We start from the raw sequence: 21416 nt of genomic DNA, 5'->3' as shown, positions 1-21416 counted from the left end.
GCGGCTGCGGCGGCCATTGGCGGCGCTCGCGGTGGTGACGCTGCGTTGTGCGGCTCGGACAAAATGGCGGCGCCCAGGCGGCCGCGTGGGGAGAAGGAGCAGGATGAGGATGATGTTCTGTTAGAGGCTAAGCGCGTCCGCGGGCAGCGACGGCTTCTGGTGGTGCTGGAAGGGGCGAGCCTAGAGACAGTGAAAGTGCGGACGGAGGGGGTCGGGCCGGGGGATGCTCCGCGGTTTCTGTTATCAAACTGTCCGTGCTTTGGCCTTAGGTGGGGAAGACGTTCGAACTCCTTAATTGCGACAAGCATAAGGCGCTGCTGCTGCGGAGCGGCCGGGACCCCGGAGAGGTGCGGCCCGACATCACCCACCAGGTACCGCCTAGGTACTGGCAGCATGGACTGCCCTAGGGCGTGTGGGGCCATGCCGGTGTGGCACTCGCTGCAGGAAAGTGTCCCTGGAGTGTGGGGTATCGTCTTATGGCCCTGGGGCGGGAATGAAGTTAGCTTCACCCACCATACTTGTACTTAATAACGTGTGTTTCTATTTATTTGTGTATGGGATTGCTTGTTTCTCAGCATAACAGGAGTACTTGTATGGCCACTCTGTCTCTTGTCACGTATGCAGTCATGGAGTCTTTTCCAAGATCCCTCCCTTGCACCTTTTCAATTTCCACTACTACATTTTTGTTTTGTCTTGTTCCAGAGTCTTCTCATGCTTATGGATAGCCCTCTGAATCGGGCTGGTCTTCTGCAAGTTTACATCCATACCCAAAAGAATGTTTTAATTGAAGTTAATCCTCAGACCAGGATCCCAAGAACGTTTGATCGATTCTGTGGTCTTATGGGTAAGCGATTCATGCTTTGTACTGGCTACAGAATTATGTAGGGTGGTGGTTAGGAGCACAAGAGTTGTGTGAAAAATTAAGAAGTTACACTGACCCCCCCCCAAAAAAAAAAAAAAAGTGAGAAAAGAGAAGGGAAATGAAAGTTTCTTTTTGTGAATTCCCAGCCACATACTCGGAATACATACCATACTTCCTAGTACAGTAGGGAGTTGCCTGCATGAGAGTATGCTAATGGCAAAATAATTCTCTGATCAGTGTGTTTTTTTGTTTTTTTTTTTAAACTTATTTAGAAGATGCTGGGAACTCTGAAGTTCTTTCTAGTTGAGCTCTCACCAGCAGGCAGAGAATGTGCTTCCTCCAGCAAGAGAACAGACTGCTTAACTAATGTTCTTCTCTTTTGTCAGTTCAGTTGCTGCATAAGCTTAGCGTTCGAGCAGCTGATGGTCCTCAGAAATTGTTGAAGGTAAGCAGTCATTCACTGTTTACAGGTAATGGTGCAAGATTCCTCTTTGCAGCCAGTAATGTGTTTGCTTTAAGTGCAGTGTATATTGTGGACTTGTCTATCTGACAGAGCCTCTTATCTCTACACTGCTATTAATTTTTTCTTTTCTGTAGGTTATTAAAAATCCAGTCAGTGACCATCTACCTGTGGGCTGTATGAAGATAGGTACCTCTTTTGCAGTTCCAAATGTGACAGATCTGCGTGAACTGGTTCCTACAGCAGAGCCAGTAACTATTGTTGTGGGAGCTTTTGCCCACGGTTCAGTAAGTGCATGTAGCCTTTTTACTTAGGAGTTGTAAATATATTTATGATTGTAGGTTTTAGTACCATTTTTGAGGTTTTTTGTTTGTTTGTTTGTTTTAAACTTCTCTATTCTTTGGGAGCTTTTCCTGCAACCCCTTCTCTGCTATAGTCCTGTTAAGAAACTGCCCAGCTCTGTGATACTTGGGCCTTTCACTGAAGAGAGGGCTATCAATTGCCTTGAGGAGCTTTAACGTGGCAATACTAAGTCTTGGATGAACCATGGTCATATAGGAGCAATGATGTGCCTCTGAAACGGATGAAAATAGATGGGATTAAGTGATAGTGTGCATCTTGATATACAGTCAGATATGTATTTTCCTCTTCTTTCTCCCCCCAGGTCAATGTGGACTATACAGAAAAGATGATCTCTATCAGCAACTATCCCCTCTCTGCTGCCCTCACATGTGCTAAAATTACTACTGCCTTTGAGGAAGCCTGGGGAGTAGTATGAACTTCTGTCTCTGCTGCTGTCATGATGGACTGCTATACAGTGATTCCAGATTCTGGAGAGGCTTTTTTTAGTTCTTTGTGGACCTGGTGCAGCTTTGGGCTCCTGAAAAGGAAAAGCTTCAGTTTCTTCTTTGTAGCTCCTGGAGCAATGCAACTTTACATGGAGGTGCCCCACCAACCCTTTTTCCTCCTATTAAAGGTAACTTTTCATAAGACTGTGTTTTGTACTTAATTTTTTGTAAATGAACAGCGTGGATATCACCCTTGATAGTAAATCCAAATTTGTTGTGGAACCAAAGTTCTTAGCTGGGCCCAGCAGCTCTTTCGCTGTAGTGTGTGACAGCTCATGACTCCCACACTGATGCACCCTGGAGGAAATGAGCTGAAGCAGATATGAAAAAAGAACAGGAGCAACTTTATCTTGGATGACAAACGTAGAAAAGTCAGAGGGTAGCTCCGTTCCAATATAGTGCCCGTGTTGAGTGTTTTACAATCATCTGATATCAGCAGAGAGACGAGAGTGTCCACTGGAGGGCGGCAGAGAGATAAGGCAACATACAGAAAGTGGAGGGTCTGGAGGGAGACAACTCCATTCCCCTCCTTTTGGGTCTTTGACCCTGTGCTTTCTCTTTTTCCCCCTCCTCACGTTGAAAAAAAAAGTCATACTTCAACACAGCAAACTTGGCAGGTGGTGCTTTGCTTCTGGAGTGTTAAATCAACTCCTACAAATGCATGGGTGGTACAATCTGAAAAAGAAAGAGCTATTAGACTTGTTTCAGTTGTCTTGTTTCAGGGCTGTAACGCTGCTGTTTCACTTCACCGCCTCGTCCCAGTGTGGGATTCCTGCGAGGTGTCCCTGAAAGTAGCACAACCTTACCTGTTGGCTGTTATTCTGCTTTTTTTAGCTTTTCTTTTCGTGGCACAAGTAATTTGCGAATATAAGGCAACACCAGTAATAACGTGAAAAACAACACGTGGCCAAGGAAATAAATAGACTTGTACACCTGCAAAGAGAAGGGGTTAAGGGTCAGCAAGCAGACTTCAGCTAAGACTACATGAGAGGGCAAGCAGGGGTAAAAGGGACTGGTTGCATAGATTGTTTAAGGTTAATACCTTCATCCATTTGTCCCAGGTGAAAAGGCAAAATGGCACCAGAGAATAACCCATAAACATCCAGTGGTTAGTCTGCTGTAGCACATAGAAAATAGGCTGCAAGGCAGTGATGGAGGCCAAAGTGCTTAAAGCAGGACTGTCCCGAACAAGGTTTATAACCTAATGTAAAGAAAAATAAAGCTCTTCTCAGTTGGATGTCTTAACAGTTGTGTCTGTAGGCTCTGCAACCAGACCATCCTTGTTAATTAACTTTGGTAACCGGCAACAAAAAACTAAGTACCCTATTCTTGAAGTTTTAATCAAAAAAGAAAAGGCTAAATATGGAATATTTTTCTTTCACTATCAGAGATTTAGCAGAGGCATTCTCACGTGCTTGTCTTCCAACCTTCCCAACTGGCAAGCACTTCAGTTGCAATATGCTCATGTGCTAGTTGTACTGTAAAAGCTGATGGGAAGAAAGCTATGGCTTGCCAGTGTTAAGCTAGGAACTTACTGAACCTTTGACCAGAACAGTACCATTGTGAACACCAATTTCTAAGTGAGCAGTTATTGAACCCTTCAATGTGGAGTTTCCAGACTCAAGGGGAAACGTTAACGCAGGTGACTTCATTCTGCTAAGTCTGACAAGGCGCACCTGTTTTTCAACGATGACTATAAGCAGCTCCATTTGAAAGCACACCAGGTAGCCAGAGTGTAGTCCATGCCAAATAGCCAGGAAGAACAGGGCCAGTGCCTGTGAGAGCAGTTTGTTACCCAGGAACTTCAGGCGCTTGAAGATGTAACTAGAGCAGAGTAGAAACAAAGTGCTTCTAGTACACTGTTTATCCTTCTCTCTCCATGTCAGAGATGTAAGGCCCAGGGGACCGTGTCTTCACGTTTCCCTGTGGTAACAGAAACAGCTAGACAGTAGTTGCCCTCAGAAATTGGGGGCAACTTACACTTCAGTCTTTATCTTAAATGCCAGCTAGTGAGGGTAGGTGGTTCTTCTGACAACACTCACAGAAATGAGGATATTTTACAGTTCAGTTGTGGTCCAGCAAGATCTGAACCAAAAAGCTGTGTTGTTGCATAGGAGGCATCAAGAAGCAGGAAACAGCTGCCAAACTGCATCAGCCACTAGACCAGTTTGGCAACTGTTTCACCTGTTCTGCAACTGTTTGACCAAGAAGGCTAGAGAGCCCACTGTAGTTCCATTCTAGCCCCCACCCTCCAGCTTTTGCCATTTTCAACTTCTTGCCTCTTAACAAAGAACTGCCTTTTTAAGTTGGATTCAAAGATCTACCCAACTCAGTAAGCTGTTTCAAATAGGAGTAGGGTGAGAACTGACAACTAACAGATGCTGAGTGCTCCCTTCTCAACTTATGATCTTGGTTCTGTTGACATAGGTACTACTGACATAACAGAAGTAGAAATTTTTCCTGCTCACCGGGCCACCCAAGCATTGGTGTTGGTGTTGAAAGAAGCAATGGTCCCTGTGAACAAAGGTGTTGTCTCATACAGCCAGACCTTCATATTGGCACAGGCATCCCACATAGGTTTTCCACTCTGGTCAGTCCCATTGTACCCTAGACCAACAAGGATGCAGACACCTTCCTACAGAAAAAGACAGAGGAAGGATAATAAAAATACATCACTTTTTTTTTCCTTTTTTTTTTTTTCCTGAAAGGCAGAGCTGGAGACATTCTGATTCTGTGCTCACTGGACAGTACCACTGCAGATGGAGAAAATGGGTTAAAATCTTCTCTTTTTGATTAGTTAACCCTTGCTTTACTTAGAGCAAACTACACTGATCTGCATTGATACCCAGATACTTGAATTTCTTCCGTTTAGTGCTAAGTCCAACCAAAAGCATACTTTGTAACTTCAGAGGTGCTAACTTTGTTCATTTGTCTTGTCTAGAAATACTTCTGACTCACCGTAACAAGCCAGCAAGTTACGTATTTGTAGAGTATAATTTTGCCCCAGACCAGTATGTAAGCACAGCGGAACCAGAAAGGCTTCTCCTGCAGAGATAGAACAAATTAAACATGAAAATGAATGAGTTCTGGCTATATAAAAGGTGGATAGCTGAGATCTCATTACTGTCTTTCATATTAATCTAATCAATATGTTGCGACACTAAATAAACTGGACTAGCAGGCTACAGGGTTATATGAATCCATACACCTTTTTACTTCCTTTGGTGATATTTGACTGTACTGACACACGTAGTCTGGAATTAGCATAATCATTGTGGGAATTGATACCCTCATTTATTCACACTGGTACAGAAAGAATGAACAAGGACTGACGTCCCTGTTCCTTGCAGGGGAGTTGGACTAGATGATCTTTAATGGTCCCTTCCAACTCTTGAGGATACTGTAATTCTATAATCTGCAGATTGGAATTTCTTGTTAGGAGTTTTCAAAGAACCTCAAAGACTCTGTAAATTTTTAATTCAAATGAGTCAACCTGGAGAATCTGCTGCTGCATCCCTCTACACAAAATACGCTGTTGAGAGAAGCAGATCAAGTTTTTCTTTCAAAGCTGGCCTGTACTCAAGGATAGCTCACCTAATAGAGTCTACACAATGAACCTCCATCTTCAAATTTTAAAAAGCCTTGGAAACTCTTTGTGTGTAATGGTTAAACAGTTACTAAAAAGTAACAAAATACACATTAGGATTCCAAAACCAGCTGTACTATCCAAGATGAATTCTCCATTAGTAAAAGGCATAGCACTAGTTGCTGACTTATCTTCTTTTTGAATTGAGGCAAACCTAAAAAGTACAGTGGCCTTCCTCTACTCCTGTAGATCCAGTGCCCTCCAGAGAAGTAGAATTCTTGCACATATCAGAACTGTCAAATATATACATACCATGTAATCATCTGAGATGAGGTATTCATCAGAGATGTATGGGCTTGACAAGGTATAGGTCACTAGAAATAAGAGACCCAAACTCAGGCGCTTGAGAGCAGGCACAAAACTGAGAAAGAAAAATATGAAGGTCAAGGAAAAGCCCTGTTTAAAAACAGTAGTGGAAATGAGGAGTATGGGGAGACGGTGACAGGGGGTTACCACATTCCACTGCAGCAGATGCCTCTACTTGGAAGCTGGGGTGCTGACCGTATTCCAGGTCAGGACTGAGTCTGTACTAAACAAGTCAAATGTTAACATTTGTGCCCCCAAACAATGCTAGGAAATTATGCAGAGTTTATGAGCACCTTCTGAATGGCTGCCTTCTCTTATAAATCACTTTTAGTCACAGTATTTCAGTGTCCAGGTAAGAATACACTCTGCTGCAGGGAATGCATGGGGGATTCAGCATTCTAGGATCTTAGGAAAGCAAGGAGCTAAGTGGATCTCATTACCTATTGGGTCTCTGGCCTTGAACGTCAGTCATCTCACCCTTTGCCAGTTTCTGATAGTCTGTCATGGAGAACTGAGGCCCCACCATGAAGGCACCATAGAAATAGGAGAATCCTGAGACTTCCAGCAAGGTAGGAACTCCCCGGACAGCAAATCGACGCTGCTCAGGGGTCAGGAACTCCTGCACCAAAGGGATTGGATTAACATCATCCTAAGGGTTGTCATACTTAGCTCTGGGTGTTATGTTTCAGTGCATCTCCTTTATGGTCTAAGCTCTTACTCTCCACATACAGGGAACTTTTAACTTAGTACTTCATGTTCATTCCTCTCCTCATTGCTATCACTATCTCCAGTCCCTCCAAATAGCAACAAGATCTAACAGCTGAGACCAGCTGCATAGATCTATACTCCCAAAAAAGCTCAAAACAAGGAAGAAATCTGTTAACATGCAACCCTGCCAGCACAGATGCACAGTAAAAGCTCTGTATCTGACCATTACCAATCCCTCACTGCAATAGTATGTACCCAGACCATGCTGTCCTACAGTTCCTACTTCTTGATGCAAGGATTTAATGTCTTCAAATACTTGAAACTTCTGCTTAAGAGATTTCAGATGAACATTTTTTTTCTTGCAGTTTGTGATGACTGCATGGACACTGAACGCTGGATCAGGGCCTGTACAGGAGGTGAGAAACAAAGACACCTGAAGTAGTATTAAGAGACTGTAATAAGTGTTCTGTCCTCTTCGCACACTGTGCTGTGTGACTTCTGTCACTATGTAATCTTCTCTAATAACAGGGCCAGAACAAATGGCAAAAATCCAAGAAGATATGACATGACTCAACAAAAGAAAGGAAGATGGGAACTGAGATCCAGTGCTGATGGTTTCCACATTAAGGGAATACTACCCACAAGACACAGAGCATTGGAGATTGGGAATCTAAAGCAACAGATCTGGGGAAAGCAGATGGTGAGGAATTTGGAAGAGGGCAGAATAATATTTTGACACAATTCAGTGCTGAAGCAACTTTTGCCCCTCTGTAATTGCTACAGTTTCTGTTCCAAATTATTTTTTTCCACTCTGGAATTCAGTGCTCTCAGATATTCACAGATAATCCTCTCTCAGATCTGGCTTTTGCCAAACAATGAATGCAGCTTACTAACTTACATCCTTTGAACCTGATTTTGTGTCTTCTAGATCACTGGAATAGCAAACAAGAGGAAGGGAAGCGTATTTGTGTTCTACTCACCAGATCTTTTCCTCCATCATAGTAATCAATGGCCAAGCCTGGAGATGAGAAACAATCATTTGAAGATTTATGATGGACTATTTGGGCTAAGCAAGCAGTCCTCTTCCCTGAGGCATGGCTTACAGAATGCAAAATATAACAAGGTAGCATTGCTTACCAATTAACTTGAGAGTCAAGACACAATGTGGCATTGTCCACTTGATGTCATAGTGTTCTGTGGCTGTGAAGTAATAGCCAGCCATAAGGTATGTCTGAAAGAAATAATTATTTGGGTTATTTAAAGCAAACCTCCAGCAGTTTTTGATCTGTTTTCATTTTTCCACCTATATTTGCTACTGAGAACTGCAAAAATGAACAGAAAGCTCTTTCTACAAACTGATGCAAACTGACATAAAACTTCCTTAGGAGGAAGTTTATCACACACAGAGGTGGTGACACACTGGAACAGGCTGCCCAAGGAGGTTGTGGATCTCTCCATCCCTGGAGGCATTCAAGGCCAGGCTGGATGTGGCTCTGGGCAGCCTGGTCTGGTGGTTGGCGACCCTGCACAGAGCAGGGGGGCTGAATGATGTTTGAGGTTCTTTTTTAACCCATCCCATACTATCATTCTATGATTCTGTGATGCAGTAAGAAAGGGAATTTTACCATCTGAAAGACAAACGTGGTGAAGATGGCAGTGACTGTGCGACCCATAAGTCTCAGGATGAGAAACTGTATTAGAACACATAGCAGTGAATGAAAGAACTGCATCCCTGTAGAGAGAGAGAGATGAAGCAAAAATGAGATTTTCCCACTACAGGTCCTCCCAAACTGCAGCAATCTCTGGGCCTAGTAGCTCTCTCTTCCAAAGCTCATCTTACCAAAATTGAAGTAAGCAATTGAGAGTCCTGTGAACACATTGTAGAGATGAATGAGGTAGGTCTCCTTCTGGAAGAGGAAATAGCGCTGGAACAAGGCAAAAGGATATCCTAAATAGAGGGGGAAAAGATGGAAGAGTTGTAAATTAGTGTAAGCAAGCAGCAGCATTTGTAATGGTCCAGATTATAGCTTTATTGAACACTTTACTAGGAATATGCACTTGATGTAGATACATCACCAATACAGGCCATGGTATAATTGCTGATACTGTATTTCCATCTAAGGGTATAAATGCTAGATGACTTAGTGGAGTTTCTGGCCTTATACACTACAAGAGGAGGGATAGTGCTGAAATACATATATCAGACTTCGGTGGACTACTCTCTCACTCCTCCAAATTCTGTGACAAACACGGCGAATATTACAAGGGAAGGGAAGATAAATATTATAAATGGTTTATACCATTGCACTGATCTCGAAATTCAGTCCCTGCTCCCCCTCAGTGACCTCTTATATGATGCTGAGTAACCTTATGGTCAATGGCTCTATGTCCAGGTGGAGGCTGGTGACAAGTGATGGCCCCCAGGGGTTTGTCTTGGGACCAGTACTCTTTATCATAGACATAAACGATGGGATTGAATGCACCTTCAGCAAGTTTGCAGAGACACTAAGCTGAGTGGTGCTGTTGATACGACAGAAGGAAGGGATAACATCAAAAGGGACCTAAACAAACTCAAAAGGTTAACCTAATGAGATTCAACAAGGTACTGCACTTAGGTCAGGGAAATTCCAGATGTGTGTACAGAGTGGGAAAAGAACTCCTTGAGAGCAGCTCCACCAAGAATAACATAAGGGTCCTCGTAGATGAAAAACAACATGAACCAGCAGCATATACTCGCAGCCTGAAAGGCTAGCAGTACTCTGGACTTCATCAAAGAGGGGTGGCTGGCAGGGTGAGGGAGACAATTGTCTTCTTCTACTTTGCCCCCAGTAGATCCATCTGGAGTACTGTGTCCAGGTCTGGGGCACAAGAAAAACGTGGAGATTTTTGGAACGGGTCCAGAGGAGGGAAATGAAGGTATCAGAGAGCTGGAACACCTCTCCTACGAATACAGGATGAGGCAGCTGGACTTGTTCAGCCTGGGGAAAAGAAGGCTCCAGGGAGACCTCATTGTGGCCTTCCAGTACTTAAAGAGAGCTTACAGGCAGGAGGGAAATCCACTTTTTTGACAATAGGAACAGGACAATGGGGAATCATTATAAACTAAAAGAGGAGACATTTAGATTAGATGTCAGGGGGAAATTTTTCATTGAGAGGAGTGAGGTGCTGGAACAGGCTGCCCAGAATTTGTGGATGTCGCACCCATGGGGGCATTCATTGCTAGCATGAATGAGATTCTGGGCAGCCTGAACTAGCGGGTGGAAATCCTGCCCTTGTCAGGAACTGGTTGGGCTTTCAGGTCCTTTCCAACCCAACCCATTCTATGATTCAGTGATTTTGTGATGTTTAATCCCAGTGCTCCCCAAGTGACCTCCAGTCATACATAATTTCTTTTCTGACTCTTACTTTAGATTTGCATTTGATTTGTTAAGTACTGTGTATACAAAACTGTAACTAAAGTCCACTGAGACTACACATGCAGTAAGTTAAAGTAAGAAGCATTTCCTATTAAGTAGCTAAGATAAGTGGAAGGAGGTTTTTCCTTGCATTTCCTATAGTTTAGAATGTGTTCCAGTTTAGGAATGACTCCAGATTATTATCTGTGGCTCTAGTGAGAAGTTAAGTATTTGTGAAGCACTTCAGTAGTACAGTGAGATGGGCCATACAATCTCCCAAGAGTAAATTAAATTGTTGTCTTAAGGGTTCAGGTGAGGGTCATGAAGCATACAATGAACACTGCCACTTACGAGACAATAAATGTGTTTTAATACATATTGACATGGTACGTTTTGTCCATCTTACAAGGATCAGAAGTCTGTTCACGCAAATGGTGTTTCTAAAGGTGTATGCATAAGGAAGTTGAACTGGGATAGTAAAGGCAACTTTATATCTGGCTATGAAATGTCTGTCAGAAATACGTACAAATGCTTTACTTTGCAAATTTGTGTTCTCTTAGCCTGATTAAAATCAAAGCAAGCAAATCTACCCCAACAAAAAAATCCAGAAAAATAACCACAGTGCTGGTGCCCACACTACTTATTAGCCTAACTGAAGCTTGTAGCAGTGGATAGATGTCTGCTACCTGAACTAAGGAGTAAAAGTAGCAGTAAGTAGTCACGTTTTATATGCTGCAATAATAGGGTAATGAAACGCACATCTGCTGAGCAGTGTTTGATGGATGGAAGCTTTCCAATAAGTAAAGCCAAATCTAAACACTGTGAGAGGAAATGACAAACTGTACTGTTATATCAAGTACACGTGCTGCAGTCAGTGCTAACAGCTGAGAAGACTGGAAGCATTTTCTGGCCCTTCCCTTCTCCCCCACGTCCCTCGTGAAGGAATTACAAAGTCTGGGACTTGGGCTACCTTGTAGATCCCGGAATGCTGCATGCTCTACTAAGTCCAGCTGTGTACCTCTTTCTTCTAGAAACTCAACTGCTTTTCCCCCATTTCCTCAGCTTCCTGCCATCTCTCATTCTGCCCTTCCTCCTTATTACTGTTCTTTCCTCATTCTGCGTCCTGCACCAGTTTCCTCTTTGCAGACTCTTTCTCATGCTCAATGATTGTCCAGTGTCCACATTCCACAACTCATTGCCCACAGACCCTAGCAACCTTGCTCCTGGATGCTCATTCAGCCTTGTTCTCCCTTTTGCAAGAGCAGTTCCTAATTCCCATACAAAACGCCTTACTCAAACCTTCCTTTCCCTTTCTGCTCTACTTCTGTCCGGATCTTCCAAACCTATTGCATCTACCACAGCATTTGTCCTTCAGCCCAAGTCAGCAGCATCTTCCTTTACCATCCCTGAAAGTCAGCAGAGGAGGAAAGAAGTAATTGTCACACAGAGTTCAGAACACAGGCTCTCAGATACAAGAGTAATTCAAAGAATTAAACCAATTCACACGATTAAAAAATAAGGCATTGCCTATCAGCCTCGAGCTCAGAAACATATAGACAGATACTATTTTTTCTCATTTCAATTTTCCTGTGAAACAGATACTATTCAAGTTTAATAAACCTATTAACAACTGCCCACAGCTCTGTAAAACCAAAAGTGGTAAAAAAAAAAAACCTAAGAAGTATTACTGTTGGCTCATACTGAAAGTTAAAATACTTAAGTTTCAAATGGAAAAATCTTTTCCCCTTTTGAAAAAGCACGAGAAAAATAAGATTAGAAATACAGGCAAAGTACAATTTATTGCTGCTCATCAACAGTTTCAGTTTTAATACATTTTCTCAAAAATTAGTGCAATCTTGCTTCAATTTTTCTATTTTTAATTTAAAAAAAAAAGTTTCCATCAATTTCTGTGGACAGAATTAAATTGTGCCTGACCACTCTAGCGTATCTGTCTCCAAACTGTAAAGATCTGAAATTCTGTCCATTTTCTCTCACCCCCAACCAGTGTTCCTGCTCTTTAAGCAGCCCTGTGTCACATTCCATGCTTATTTTTTTTAGCCCCACACAGGATATCATATAATGGTTTGGGTAACACTGCTCTAATTAAAAAAATAAAATTACATTAAAAGTCCTCTCAGATGGAGGGCTACTAATACACACAGCATATCTGTTTGAAGAAAGCTAGCCATTTAAGGCCCACTCTTGCACTACACAGGTGCTACTCCTGGTCAAAAGTCGCAGTGTCAGCACATTCTTCTGATAACCAGAACAAGTTGCTCCTGCTGTGGCTACAGTTTCCTTACAGCTTTCCTGCACACAGATCATTTTCTCAGTTTTACAATTGGGCCAATTCCACACTACAGATATAAACTTTAACCCCCACGTGGCAGTAGATACTGACTACCAGTGGACATTATGCTGCAGCCTGTCTGCTACGGAGCACTCCCATCTATTAAGTAATTAGTTGTTCTGACCGATAACAGTGGCAGCACTCCCACCCCACCACGGAGTCCTTGAAAGAGTATGAATTAGCACAGGAAAGGCAGGAAAGCAGTTACACAGAAATTAGTGTTGCCATCTGGAAAACCTGTCATATTTAGATAGGTTGGATTGAGGACACCACGCAGCTTTCCTTTCACCGTTCAGAAACAACAGGAACAGAGGCCCTGCTCCTCGGTGCTGATGAGAACACGTCTATCAGCTCCCAGTCTGCCAAATTCATCTTTTGCAGCTCTTTCAGACAGAGCTGACTGAGACAGGAAAGCGGTTGTAATGCTCCTGGAGAAAACAGAAGGCGACCTGCTGATCCAAGGTAACTCTCCTCTTCTGCACACCATCAAACTGAAAAGCTGCCTGCACGCGCCATTGACTTTTTGCCTCTAGAAAAGACTTTTTATAGCAAGGAATTAGCAATTGATGCAAAAGTGACAAATCGGCTGAGACATGCCTCTGATGATAAAAAAGATGGAAGAATTTATGGGAACAAGAGGACAATCTCTGATTAAGAGAACCCTGGAGTTAAAATGGAACAGCTTCTTTGCCACAGGCATTTGGGAGGGTAGCGGATTGCTGCACAACATCAAGGTTGTACACAAACACAAGAATCTAACTGAACAAAAATGTAAACGATTAAGAGGCTGGATTAGGCAGGAGGGCTAATTCCAAGCAAAACCGGCCTTGTTAAATTCAACACATCCTAGAATGTGTGACAAAAGTGCCTTTTTCCAGAGATGAAACTGCAAATAAGAACACCAGAAGCCTTCTCTTATTTTTAAGTTTTTGCTTCTTTTATTTCTCGCTTTCTATACGCTTTTTCATGCTCCATTTCATCTTCATGCTTCTTCTCCTTTTCCTATTGCTGATCGGTTAACTCTACCTTTATTAAAATCCAGAAGATCAATTGTCTCTGTATTCTTATAAGAGCACTAAAACTAAAACGACAGGGGCAATGGGAAAAACAGATGTGTTAAAATGTAAGCCCTACCTAGTATTTTGACTTCAAAGTTGTTCTCTTTTTCTGCCTATAATAGCACAAGAATTCCACAGCTTTAAGAATCGGCGCACATGTGTGAGAATTTTAATTCAACACAGGAGTGTACTTTTAGACATCCACTTATAGTGCTTCAGTTTGCACCACCTCAAAGCGTGTGAGCAGCATTCCTTTCAGATGAAACGGAACTGAAAATACACTCCAACAGGTGATCTGTCCACATAGATGGGCTGAAGAAAATTCAAAGAAAATGCCTGCAAACCATTGGTGAGAGGTGGAAGTTGAGGAAAGAATACTCACTTGCGAGCAAAGCAGATGATTTCTAGGACTTATAGGAAAAGCATAACTCCCGCATGTCACTGCTATGTCTGTAGAACAGGGCACACTTCCCAGTAGTGTTCCTGGCAGGTCTGGGTAGATCAGTGGGTCAGTTTTGGCTCAGGGCTGTAAAAAGCACACTGCCCCCACCTCCATGTGAGGCAGTGCCAGGTAGCTTTGCAAGACAATGTGGCAGCATGGCCAGATCAGCACATCCAATTCTTGGGGATCACGCTCGACTTAACTGCTAGCCACATAAGAAGTAAGGCCAACCTAAAGCCTTAAATAGACAGTGTCAAGGCCTCCTGGCTCCTGGCTGAACACTGACAGCAGGAAAGAAGCCAGTCTCCCTTCAAAGACAAAAGGACAACCTCTTCTCTCTTCCCATAGTTGGAGGTGCTCCCTCCCTTCCTCCTGCACAAAGTGAGTGCAGCACTGGCTCAGCCTGCTTACTTCAGCAACCAGAACTCTGTAAGCATGCTGCTAAGAACACCAGTGTCTTCCATGCTGACTTGAAGACAGCACTTCTCCAGGTAAAACACTGTGCTCAGTGAAGGCTGACTGGGCCCTGCACCTAGCGAAGAACAAGGTGGAATACATCTCTTGGAAGGCAAATTCATATCACTGAATCACACCACATTTTTTTAAATTATAGGGCCTGCTAGAACTACACTTCAAAGTAATACTGTTTATAATATTGCCTAATTGCAGCCAAATTTCTTCAAAGTTTGTGTGTATAAATTTTCACATGTGAACTCTGAAGTTTGTTTTCAATCCTGTACAGTTTGAATAATGGACTCCGCTCACGTTTCATTCTTTACATCCTGCTTTATAGGATGTAAAAAAGGTGCATCACTGATTAAAATACTGTGGGATGACAAAAATCCCCACTGTTTACTCCAAAACATGTTCTTACAATCTCTGTTAGTTTGCTGAGGAAATGCGTCCTCTTTAGGATTACTCAAATTTTTGTTCTTGGTTACTCTTCCTTCCTCCCCATCGTTTCATCCTATCTTTACCTTTTTTTTTTTTCTCCTAACAATGACAGACTGTTCACAGTCTTAAATGACACCTTTTGCTTATTTCAGATCATGCTTAAGTGAATATTCTTACTCTGAATGGAGAGAGTTGGTTCAGAATATTTTTTCCAAAGACAATGCAGCTTTCTCCAGAAATTAAAATAAGAAGTTGCAAAGTCCTTTGCAATTCTTCCCGTTTTTCAGAAGGCTGTTTTTTGTCAGTTTCTGGTAATTTCCAGAACAGTGAAACCCTGGAGACAGTCATTGCAGTAGAACTGCATAATCTAGATGGTGAACTGCATCACTGGAGGAGAAAAGAGCAACAACTCTTTAATCCACGCTTAGAAAACAAAAATCATACTTCATCCTCATTGTCTTGTTCTGATATAACTCAGCAGTACTAGCTGCAGGCAATAAAAACAATTTTCTTCCTGAATCCCTGCAAACACCTGAAATGGAGGAAGTCAAGAAAAAGCAACACTTTGCTTACCCTAACACAATTTCCAGCTTTTCAAAATGCCTTTCGTTTTTGCCCCACGCCATCCTATGATGTGGTCATCAACAACAGTTTCCTTACCAAAGGCTGAAAGCCATCAGTAACAATAAGAGGACTGTAAGCTAAGCTGCAATGAAATGAGCATTTCTTTTAATGCCAGTGTCAGGTTAAGAAACTGTTCTCACTCTCCTGTTGCTGTAGAGTGGTGCCTGGCACCTACTTTTAATGCAATCCTATAATGCTTTACTACCTATCCATTAAGCAGGAAAGCTGGAGCCAGTCCTCTCAGCCTGACTGCCCACACGACTTGCATGAGGACCAAACTGTAGGCAAGGCTGTTTCGCATGCCCTTAAGCTTCCTGTCTGAAGTTATGTCTTCTCCTGAATGCAATTAAGAGACACTGACGTAAGGAGAAAGGTCAGGGAAATGTATACCAAAACAAGAGGCTAGAGCTGCACATTTTGGGGATGCAGGGAAAAAGGACACAAGCAGGCTCCCAGCTCCTGATCCCAAGACTCTCTCTGAGACTTTATGCAACTGAGCATCAAACAGCTATAGTTATACTCACAAGTTTTGGGCTCAATTAATCTACTGACAGCAGTGGGAATCTCTTCTTACCATTAAGATGGCAAATCAGCTGCTGTTCATTTCAAACTAATAAGGGATTTTATTCACCCATAGGTCTCCAAGCAGGAAACAGTGCCCTCCAATGTCGTGTTCTAGTTTGTTGCTTCCAAAAGTAAGAAGCTCTAAGAACTGTTCAACGCATGCTCTGCAAATGCATTGCTCTACAGCATGTGTTTGCCTCCACATACACTTTCCAACACTTCTCCTAAATCAGTTCTTGTTGGACAAGTCCCTTGCTTACTTCAGTTGACTCGCCCAGTAGTAGCCTTTCTGCTTTTTCTGGTTTAGGTTTCTGCCAGGAAAGTAAATTGAATCAGCTTATAATTAAAGTCTCAGAGAGACATGTGGGAAAAGCTGTGGAGCTCATTAATTCACACTGACCTATCTGCACGTCCTGTATGTGTTTCCTATTACTTACTTTTCCTTCTTTTTTATACAGTTCAGCAGCTTCTGAGAGTTCAATGTCCTGTATCTACATTTGATGAGAAAAATGTTTTGGTTCAGTTTGATCTTATTGCAGATGAAATCAAGCATGAGTAAGTCTGGTCTAGACTGCAGTTACTAAGTGATACAACTTTTCCTATCTCTCTTTCAAAAAATGCACTTTCAGTTAGAGAAAGCTGTTTTTCAGACATCTCACACATTAGCTCCCATACTCCCTCATATACACTTTCAGCTTCAGAGAAAAGCTTTTATTTCCTTTCTTGATGATTACACCATCCTTTTTTTTTTTTTTCTTCTCCCTCCTCCCCCCAGAACTTAAAGTTTCAGAGGTATCCCCGGAGATTTCTATCAGCAGACTGTAAAAACACACTTGAATGGATTTTTTGGGAGCTCTGACACATATCCCCACAGATATTAGCCATATCCTGACTCAAGCCTTGCCTCGACCATTTTACCCATGATTTTTAACTTAATATGTTCAGATAAGCATAAGAAGCATGTGTTTTGCAATACTGCAGGTGGAGCACAGGACAACATGCCAGTTTTTCTAGCCACTTAGACAGCAGGCTTCACTCACCCTACCTGGTAGTATGCACAAGCCACTCCTGCACGCTCTCATTGCTGCTGTAGACACAAATATGGTCCCTAGGCCAAAAGGTGCTTGGACAGGGCCGTGTCTCAGGCACCCTACTCTGAGTGTCCCTGCTTGAGTGAAGTGTGGCACAGATGGACACAGAGGACCTTGCAAAGCCCAGCCATGCTGAAAGCTCCGTGCACCTGTGGTTCCCTAGCATGAACCTCTCTGGTCCCGCTCTCCTTCGAGACCTGATGTACTGCAGCACCTGGCACATGTCTTAGGGCACATGTCTGGGACAGGCTGCCCAGGGCAGCAGGCACAGCCCCAAGCTGCCGGAGTTGAAGGAGCATCGGACATCGGACACGGGGTTTGAGCGCTGAGTGGAGACGGGAGGTGCTCTCGGGATCACGGCGTGCCCCTCCCAGCTCGGGATACCCTGTTCTACGGCGACAACTCCGCCAACAAAGTTCTGCACCCAGCAGCGCTCAGGACTCTCAATCGCGCCCACCCCGTACTGTGCAGCACGCCCGTCCCTCGCTATCCGGATCCACAGGTCCCGGTGCCGGGCTCTCCCCCTTGGCCCCGCGCCCAGACACGTGTCGCCCAGCACCCGGACACGCGTCGCCCCGCCGCTCGCCCTCTGCCCGCGGAGGCCCCGCTGACTGGGGGGGTCCGTGCCCGGGGCTGGAGCCCTCGGCCCCGCCCGCCCTTACCCATCAGGATAGACACGATGAGGCGCAGCGCCTGCTCCGACGAGCCCAGGGCCTCCGCCACCCGGGCCAAGCTCCAGCCGGACCCCGCCACCGCCATCTTCTCCGCCGGCCCCGCCGGCCGGTTGCTCCTGGAACCCAGCAGCGGCACCAACACCGCGGCCCCCGCACCGCTCTCGTCCCTCTCCGCGCCCATTGGCTGCTCTGCGCCGGCCACGCCCACTCGGCGCCTCCGATTGGACTGCCTTTGGCAGAGGGGCGGGGCTCTGCGCTCAGTAAGGCAAAGGTTACCCCGCGAGTGGGCGGTGCCGCGAGGTGTCCCCGCTAGCCAATGATTGGAGAAAGCGCTTCAGGGGGCGGGGTTCGATCCGAGAGGCGGGGGCGGGGCCGCGCCGGCGAGGCGGAGTTCGCCTTCCCATTGGCTGTGTCGGGACAGGAGAGAGCCGGGCAGGGAGGGGTAGGGGATGTGGTTGGGCAGGGGTTACTCGCGGGCAAGAGGCGCGTGGCGCTAGCGGTCGTTAGAGCGGAACCGGGCAGGGCCGCGCGGCGACGGGCTGTGGGGCATCGCCGCCCCGCCGCGCGGGGACCGAGCGCTTCGCTGAGCTTCCGGGGTGGCTTCCGGAGCTTAGCTCAGCTGCCGTGCCCCCGAGGGGGTCGCTTTCCCCACCGAGCGCCGTGGCACGCTCCGTCCCTGCGGCACCCTGCTCCGTGCGGTCACCAGGTGGCTCTGCCGCACAGCTTGTGGTTAACTCGTGCTACGGGAGCCCTCTGGGTACAACTGGGTACAACGTCCTCCTCGGCGCCGGGTTCGGGTGCAGTGGAACTGATCCTCTTACTTGTGCTCCCTTTTCATGTGTCACTTAAGTCCTGCCCCAAGCGAGCTGGCAGCACAGGCACAGACCCGCTCGTGGGGAAGATTTCTTTTCTCCTGATTATACTCCGAATTGTATCTGTTGCACGTTATGCCCATTGCTGCTTGTCCCGGGGAAGAGCCTGGCTACGGTTCCATCCCCATGATAGCCAGCCTTCTGCCAGTAGCAGCAGTTAGATCCCGCTCTGTATCAGATCTGGCAATGTGCTCACATAGGCCTCATTGACTCAGAAAGCCAGGCTAAAGATCTTACCCCCTCTTGCCTTTTTCCTGGCTAAAAAATGGTTCCTCACTACTGGTTATCCACTGGACTCCGGTGAGTTTGCTCCCGTCTCTCTCTTGCTGGAGAACACACAGCGGGCACAGTGGACCAGACACAGCTTTATCAGTGCCATGTGGAGGGGAATAATCATTTGTCTTTATCCATTTCACCACAGTTTCACAGTAAACGATGTATTGTTGCTTGCTTTTTTTTTTTCCCCTCATGCTTTTTTCTGCCCCAGAGTGGCAAAATTAGGGAGAAAAATAGGTTGAAAAAACTGCTGTCTTGAAAGAGGGCAAGTTTCCCTGTATGACAAGCAGTGCAGCAGAAGTCAGAATGCAGAAGTTAGCACAGTTAAGGGATGAAAATAATAAAGTAATGGTTTAACAGAAACCTCACAAAGCTCAGAAAAGCAAATGCCTTGCACCTGAGGTGAAAGACAATGTCTTAGGGGCACTAGGAACGCTAAGCTTCCCTTCAGATGTCCACAGTGAAACAGCGAGAAGCCATGGTTTCACACTGTCTGAGAAATTTCAATTAGACTGAAGGGCTGTTCATCATGGAAAGGGGTACTTAGCCTGGGAAATCTTCAGCCTCAGAGGTGTTCAGAAGACACCTTGACAGGGGCCCAAGGCTGACAAGAAAGTGAGAAAAATGGGAATAAAGAGTAATCAGTGCAGTAAGGAAGTGTGGAAGAAGGGGAGGTTTCAACTCTGGCTTCCACAAATCCCTTACAGACAGTGCAGAGTGTGGAGAGTAGGGCAGGGTGGTCAGCAGGGGGTTAGAAACCCTTGTAGAGAGCCTCTTTGAGTTTATAGAAAGGACGTCATGTTCACCCTAACTGGTCGCTGTTAGCCAAACTTTTTGTAAAGCCCAAGAACTGACAATATCCATCTGTTTAATTGTGCAAATGTATGGGTTTCAAACTCATTTCCCAAGTTAATGAAGTCTCTGTGCACATACTGACTCTTATCATTCCCCTGGTTGTATTTGACAGGGAATGGGCTGCAGTACCTGTAGATATGAAAGTGCAGAGCCAGATCAGAGAGACAGGCCTGCTGGCATCACTCCTGAGTGAGTCCACTCCATAAGCAAACTTTCTGCCATGTTTGATAAAATTAAATAATCCTATAGATTTAATACTTCTTCTGGAGTTATAACCTCTTTTCTCTATCCTGCTGCCGAGGATAATCCACAAATTAGTTTAAAAGTGATGAATACAAGAAAGATCCAAAGAGGTCATGGAAACAATAAAACACGGACAAAAATTCTGGCTTGTTAGTTTTTATGTACCCACAAGTGGGAAACTATAACAGGGACAGATAGCCATATGTTTGTGTCTTAAACATCATCCTTCAACATCCGTGTATCTCTTCCCCTTTTCCTGTTCTTCCCCTCCCTTCTCACCCCTTTTCTGTAAAAAATGAGGTCGTACGTGGAGGATTATGAGATTCCATGACCTTGCTACAGAGGTGAGGCTGTAACTTGGCATCAGTCATGCCACTGTTTCTGTAGCATACCTCACCTCTTATTGGGACGTTTGTTCTCTACTGAGATTGCAGGTGGGACATAGAGCATTGGATTTAGCTTTCTGCATGCATCAGTGCATCTGTGGCTCAAGCACAGCTGTGTCTCCTGGCGGATGCAGGCTCCTCTTACTTTTAGAAAGGCAAAACCCCTGGTTTTGTAGGCCACGTTTGCAGTCAGCAGAAATGGCTTTGGACCGTTTTGATCTGTCTTTGGTAGTGTCCTCTTGAAGTCATCCACTGGTCCATCCACAAATCTGATCTATGATTTCACACAAAGAGGGAATTAAGGCTTTCCCTTAATTAAGGGAATTAAGGGAATCTGGTGGGCTGGATAAACTTCTAGGTCCTTAATTTTCTTGAGTAGCTGAGGTAACAAATCCACGAAACACTGTGTTAGTGCACAGCGTAACTCATTTGAGATGCCTACTCTGTGAAATGAGAAAAAATCACTTGCAATCACTTTGCTATATGTACAACAAAATAGATTTAGATTTTCTTGCTTCTGTAATTTGCTACTGTCATATAAGGGCTTCTGGTCAGAGCACAGTGCTGATTTTGAGGCCATCATCAGGCCATGATGAATGCCATTATTTTTTTAAACATTCAGGGCACTGCTGTGTTTAGGGAGAGGAGGAGGAGGTGGAGACATCACCAAAAATCTTTCTTTACTGTCTTGGAAGCATATAGTGATTCTGTGACACTGCATCATTGCTCACTGTGAAACTTAAGGTTCCTGTTGGCTCAATATATTAATAAAGGAATGTAGCTGCTGAAGCCCCTGCAAATTTGTTTTATTGTTTGTGTTCATGCAGACCACGGCTGTACAAGACCCCATCCAAGTTCTTCA

General features: G+C 44.5%; 2 protein-coding genes across 3 annotated transcripts; one reads left to right on the top strand and one right to left on the bottom strand.

The window, feature by feature from the left end:
• The first annotated feature begins 9 nt into the window (after positions 1-9).
• EMG1 (EMG1 N1-specific pseudouridine methyltransferase) lies at positions 10-8281 on the top strand. Of its 2 annotated transcripts, XR_006178067.1 has the most exons (9): positions 10-195; positions 270-371; positions 703-844; positions 1249-1307; positions 1460-1609; positions 1987-2298; positions 7196-7246; positions 7359-7530; positions 7759-8281. XR_006178067.1 is itself a non-coding variant. In XM_042866716.1 (6 exons), exons 1-6 carry the CDS (start codon positions 64-66, stop codon positions 2098-2100), a joined length of 699 nt encoding a protein of 232 aa, XP_042722650.1. In that variant the 5' UTR covers positions 10-63; the 3' UTR covers positions 2101-2312. The 2 variants fall into 2 exon arrangements, 1 of the variants encoding a protein (XP_042722650.1); XM_042866716.1 differs by lacking the exons at positions 7196-7246; positions 7359-7530; positions 7759-8281 and having other exon boundaries at positions 1987-2312.
• LPCAT3 (lysophosphatidylcholine acyltransferase 3) lies at positions 2494-18103 on the bottom strand. Its single transcript, XM_042866715.1, has 13 exons — positions 17911-18103; positions 8671-8778; positions 8456-8562; positions 7968-8061; positions 7811-7848; positions 6563-6741; positions 6069-6177; positions 5129-5215; positions 4639-4805; positions 3847-3994; positions 3213-3371; positions 2977-3103; positions 2494-2845 (listed from the first exon to the last, which is right to left on the bottom strand). Exons 1-12 carry the CDS (start codon positions 18101-18103, stop codon positions 2987-2989), a joined length of 1506 nt encoding a protein of 501 aa, XP_042722649.1. The 3' UTR covers positions 2494-2845; positions 2977-2986.
• Between the last annotated feature and the right edge of the window lie 3313 nt (positions 18104-21416).

Source organism: Lagopus leucura, unplaced genomic scaffold (genome assembly GCF_019238085.1).
Source record: "Lagopus leucura isolate 7727_CA_CO unplaced genomic scaffold, USGS_WTPT01 Super-Scaffold_100001, whole genome shotgun sequence".
Lineage (NCBI taxonomy): Eukaryota > Metazoa > Chordata > Aves > Galliformes > Phasianidae > Lagopus > Lagopus leucura.
The sequence above is the reverse complement of the archived record's forward strand: the minus strand, read 5'-3'. Positions and strand labels throughout refer to the sequence as shown.

What these genes read in the sequence shown, in the direction of transcription:
- EMG1 (XM_042866716.1), top strand. Translation starts at nt 64, where the DNA reads ATGGCGGCGCCCAGGCGGCCGCGTGGGGAGAAGGAGCAGGATGAGGAT. An exon ending in GGCCCGACATCACCCACCAG is followed by an intron (nt 372 to 702) that starts GTACCGCCTAGG and finishes GTCTTGTTCCAG; the next exon opens with AGTCTTCTCATGCTTATGGA. An exon ending in GTCCTCAGAAATTGTTGAAG is followed by an intron (nt 1,308 to 1,459) that starts GTAAGCAGTCAT and finishes TCTTTTCTGTAG; the next exon opens with GTTATTAAAAATCCAGTCAG.
- LPCAT3 (XM_042866715.1), bottom strand. Translation starts at nt 18,103, where the DNA reads ATGGGCGCGGAGAGGGACGAGAGCGGTGCGGGGGCCGCGGTGTTGGTG. An exon ending in CATCGTGTCTATCCTGATGG is followed by an intron (nt 8,779 to 17,910) that starts GTAAGGGCGGGC and finishes CCCTCTATTTAG; the next exon opens with GATATCCTTTTGCCTTGTTC. An exon ending in TCATCTCAGATGATTACATG is followed by an intron (nt 5,216 to 6,068) that starts GTATGTATATAT and finishes CTATCTCTGCAG; the next exon opens with GAGAAGCCTTTCTGGTTCCG.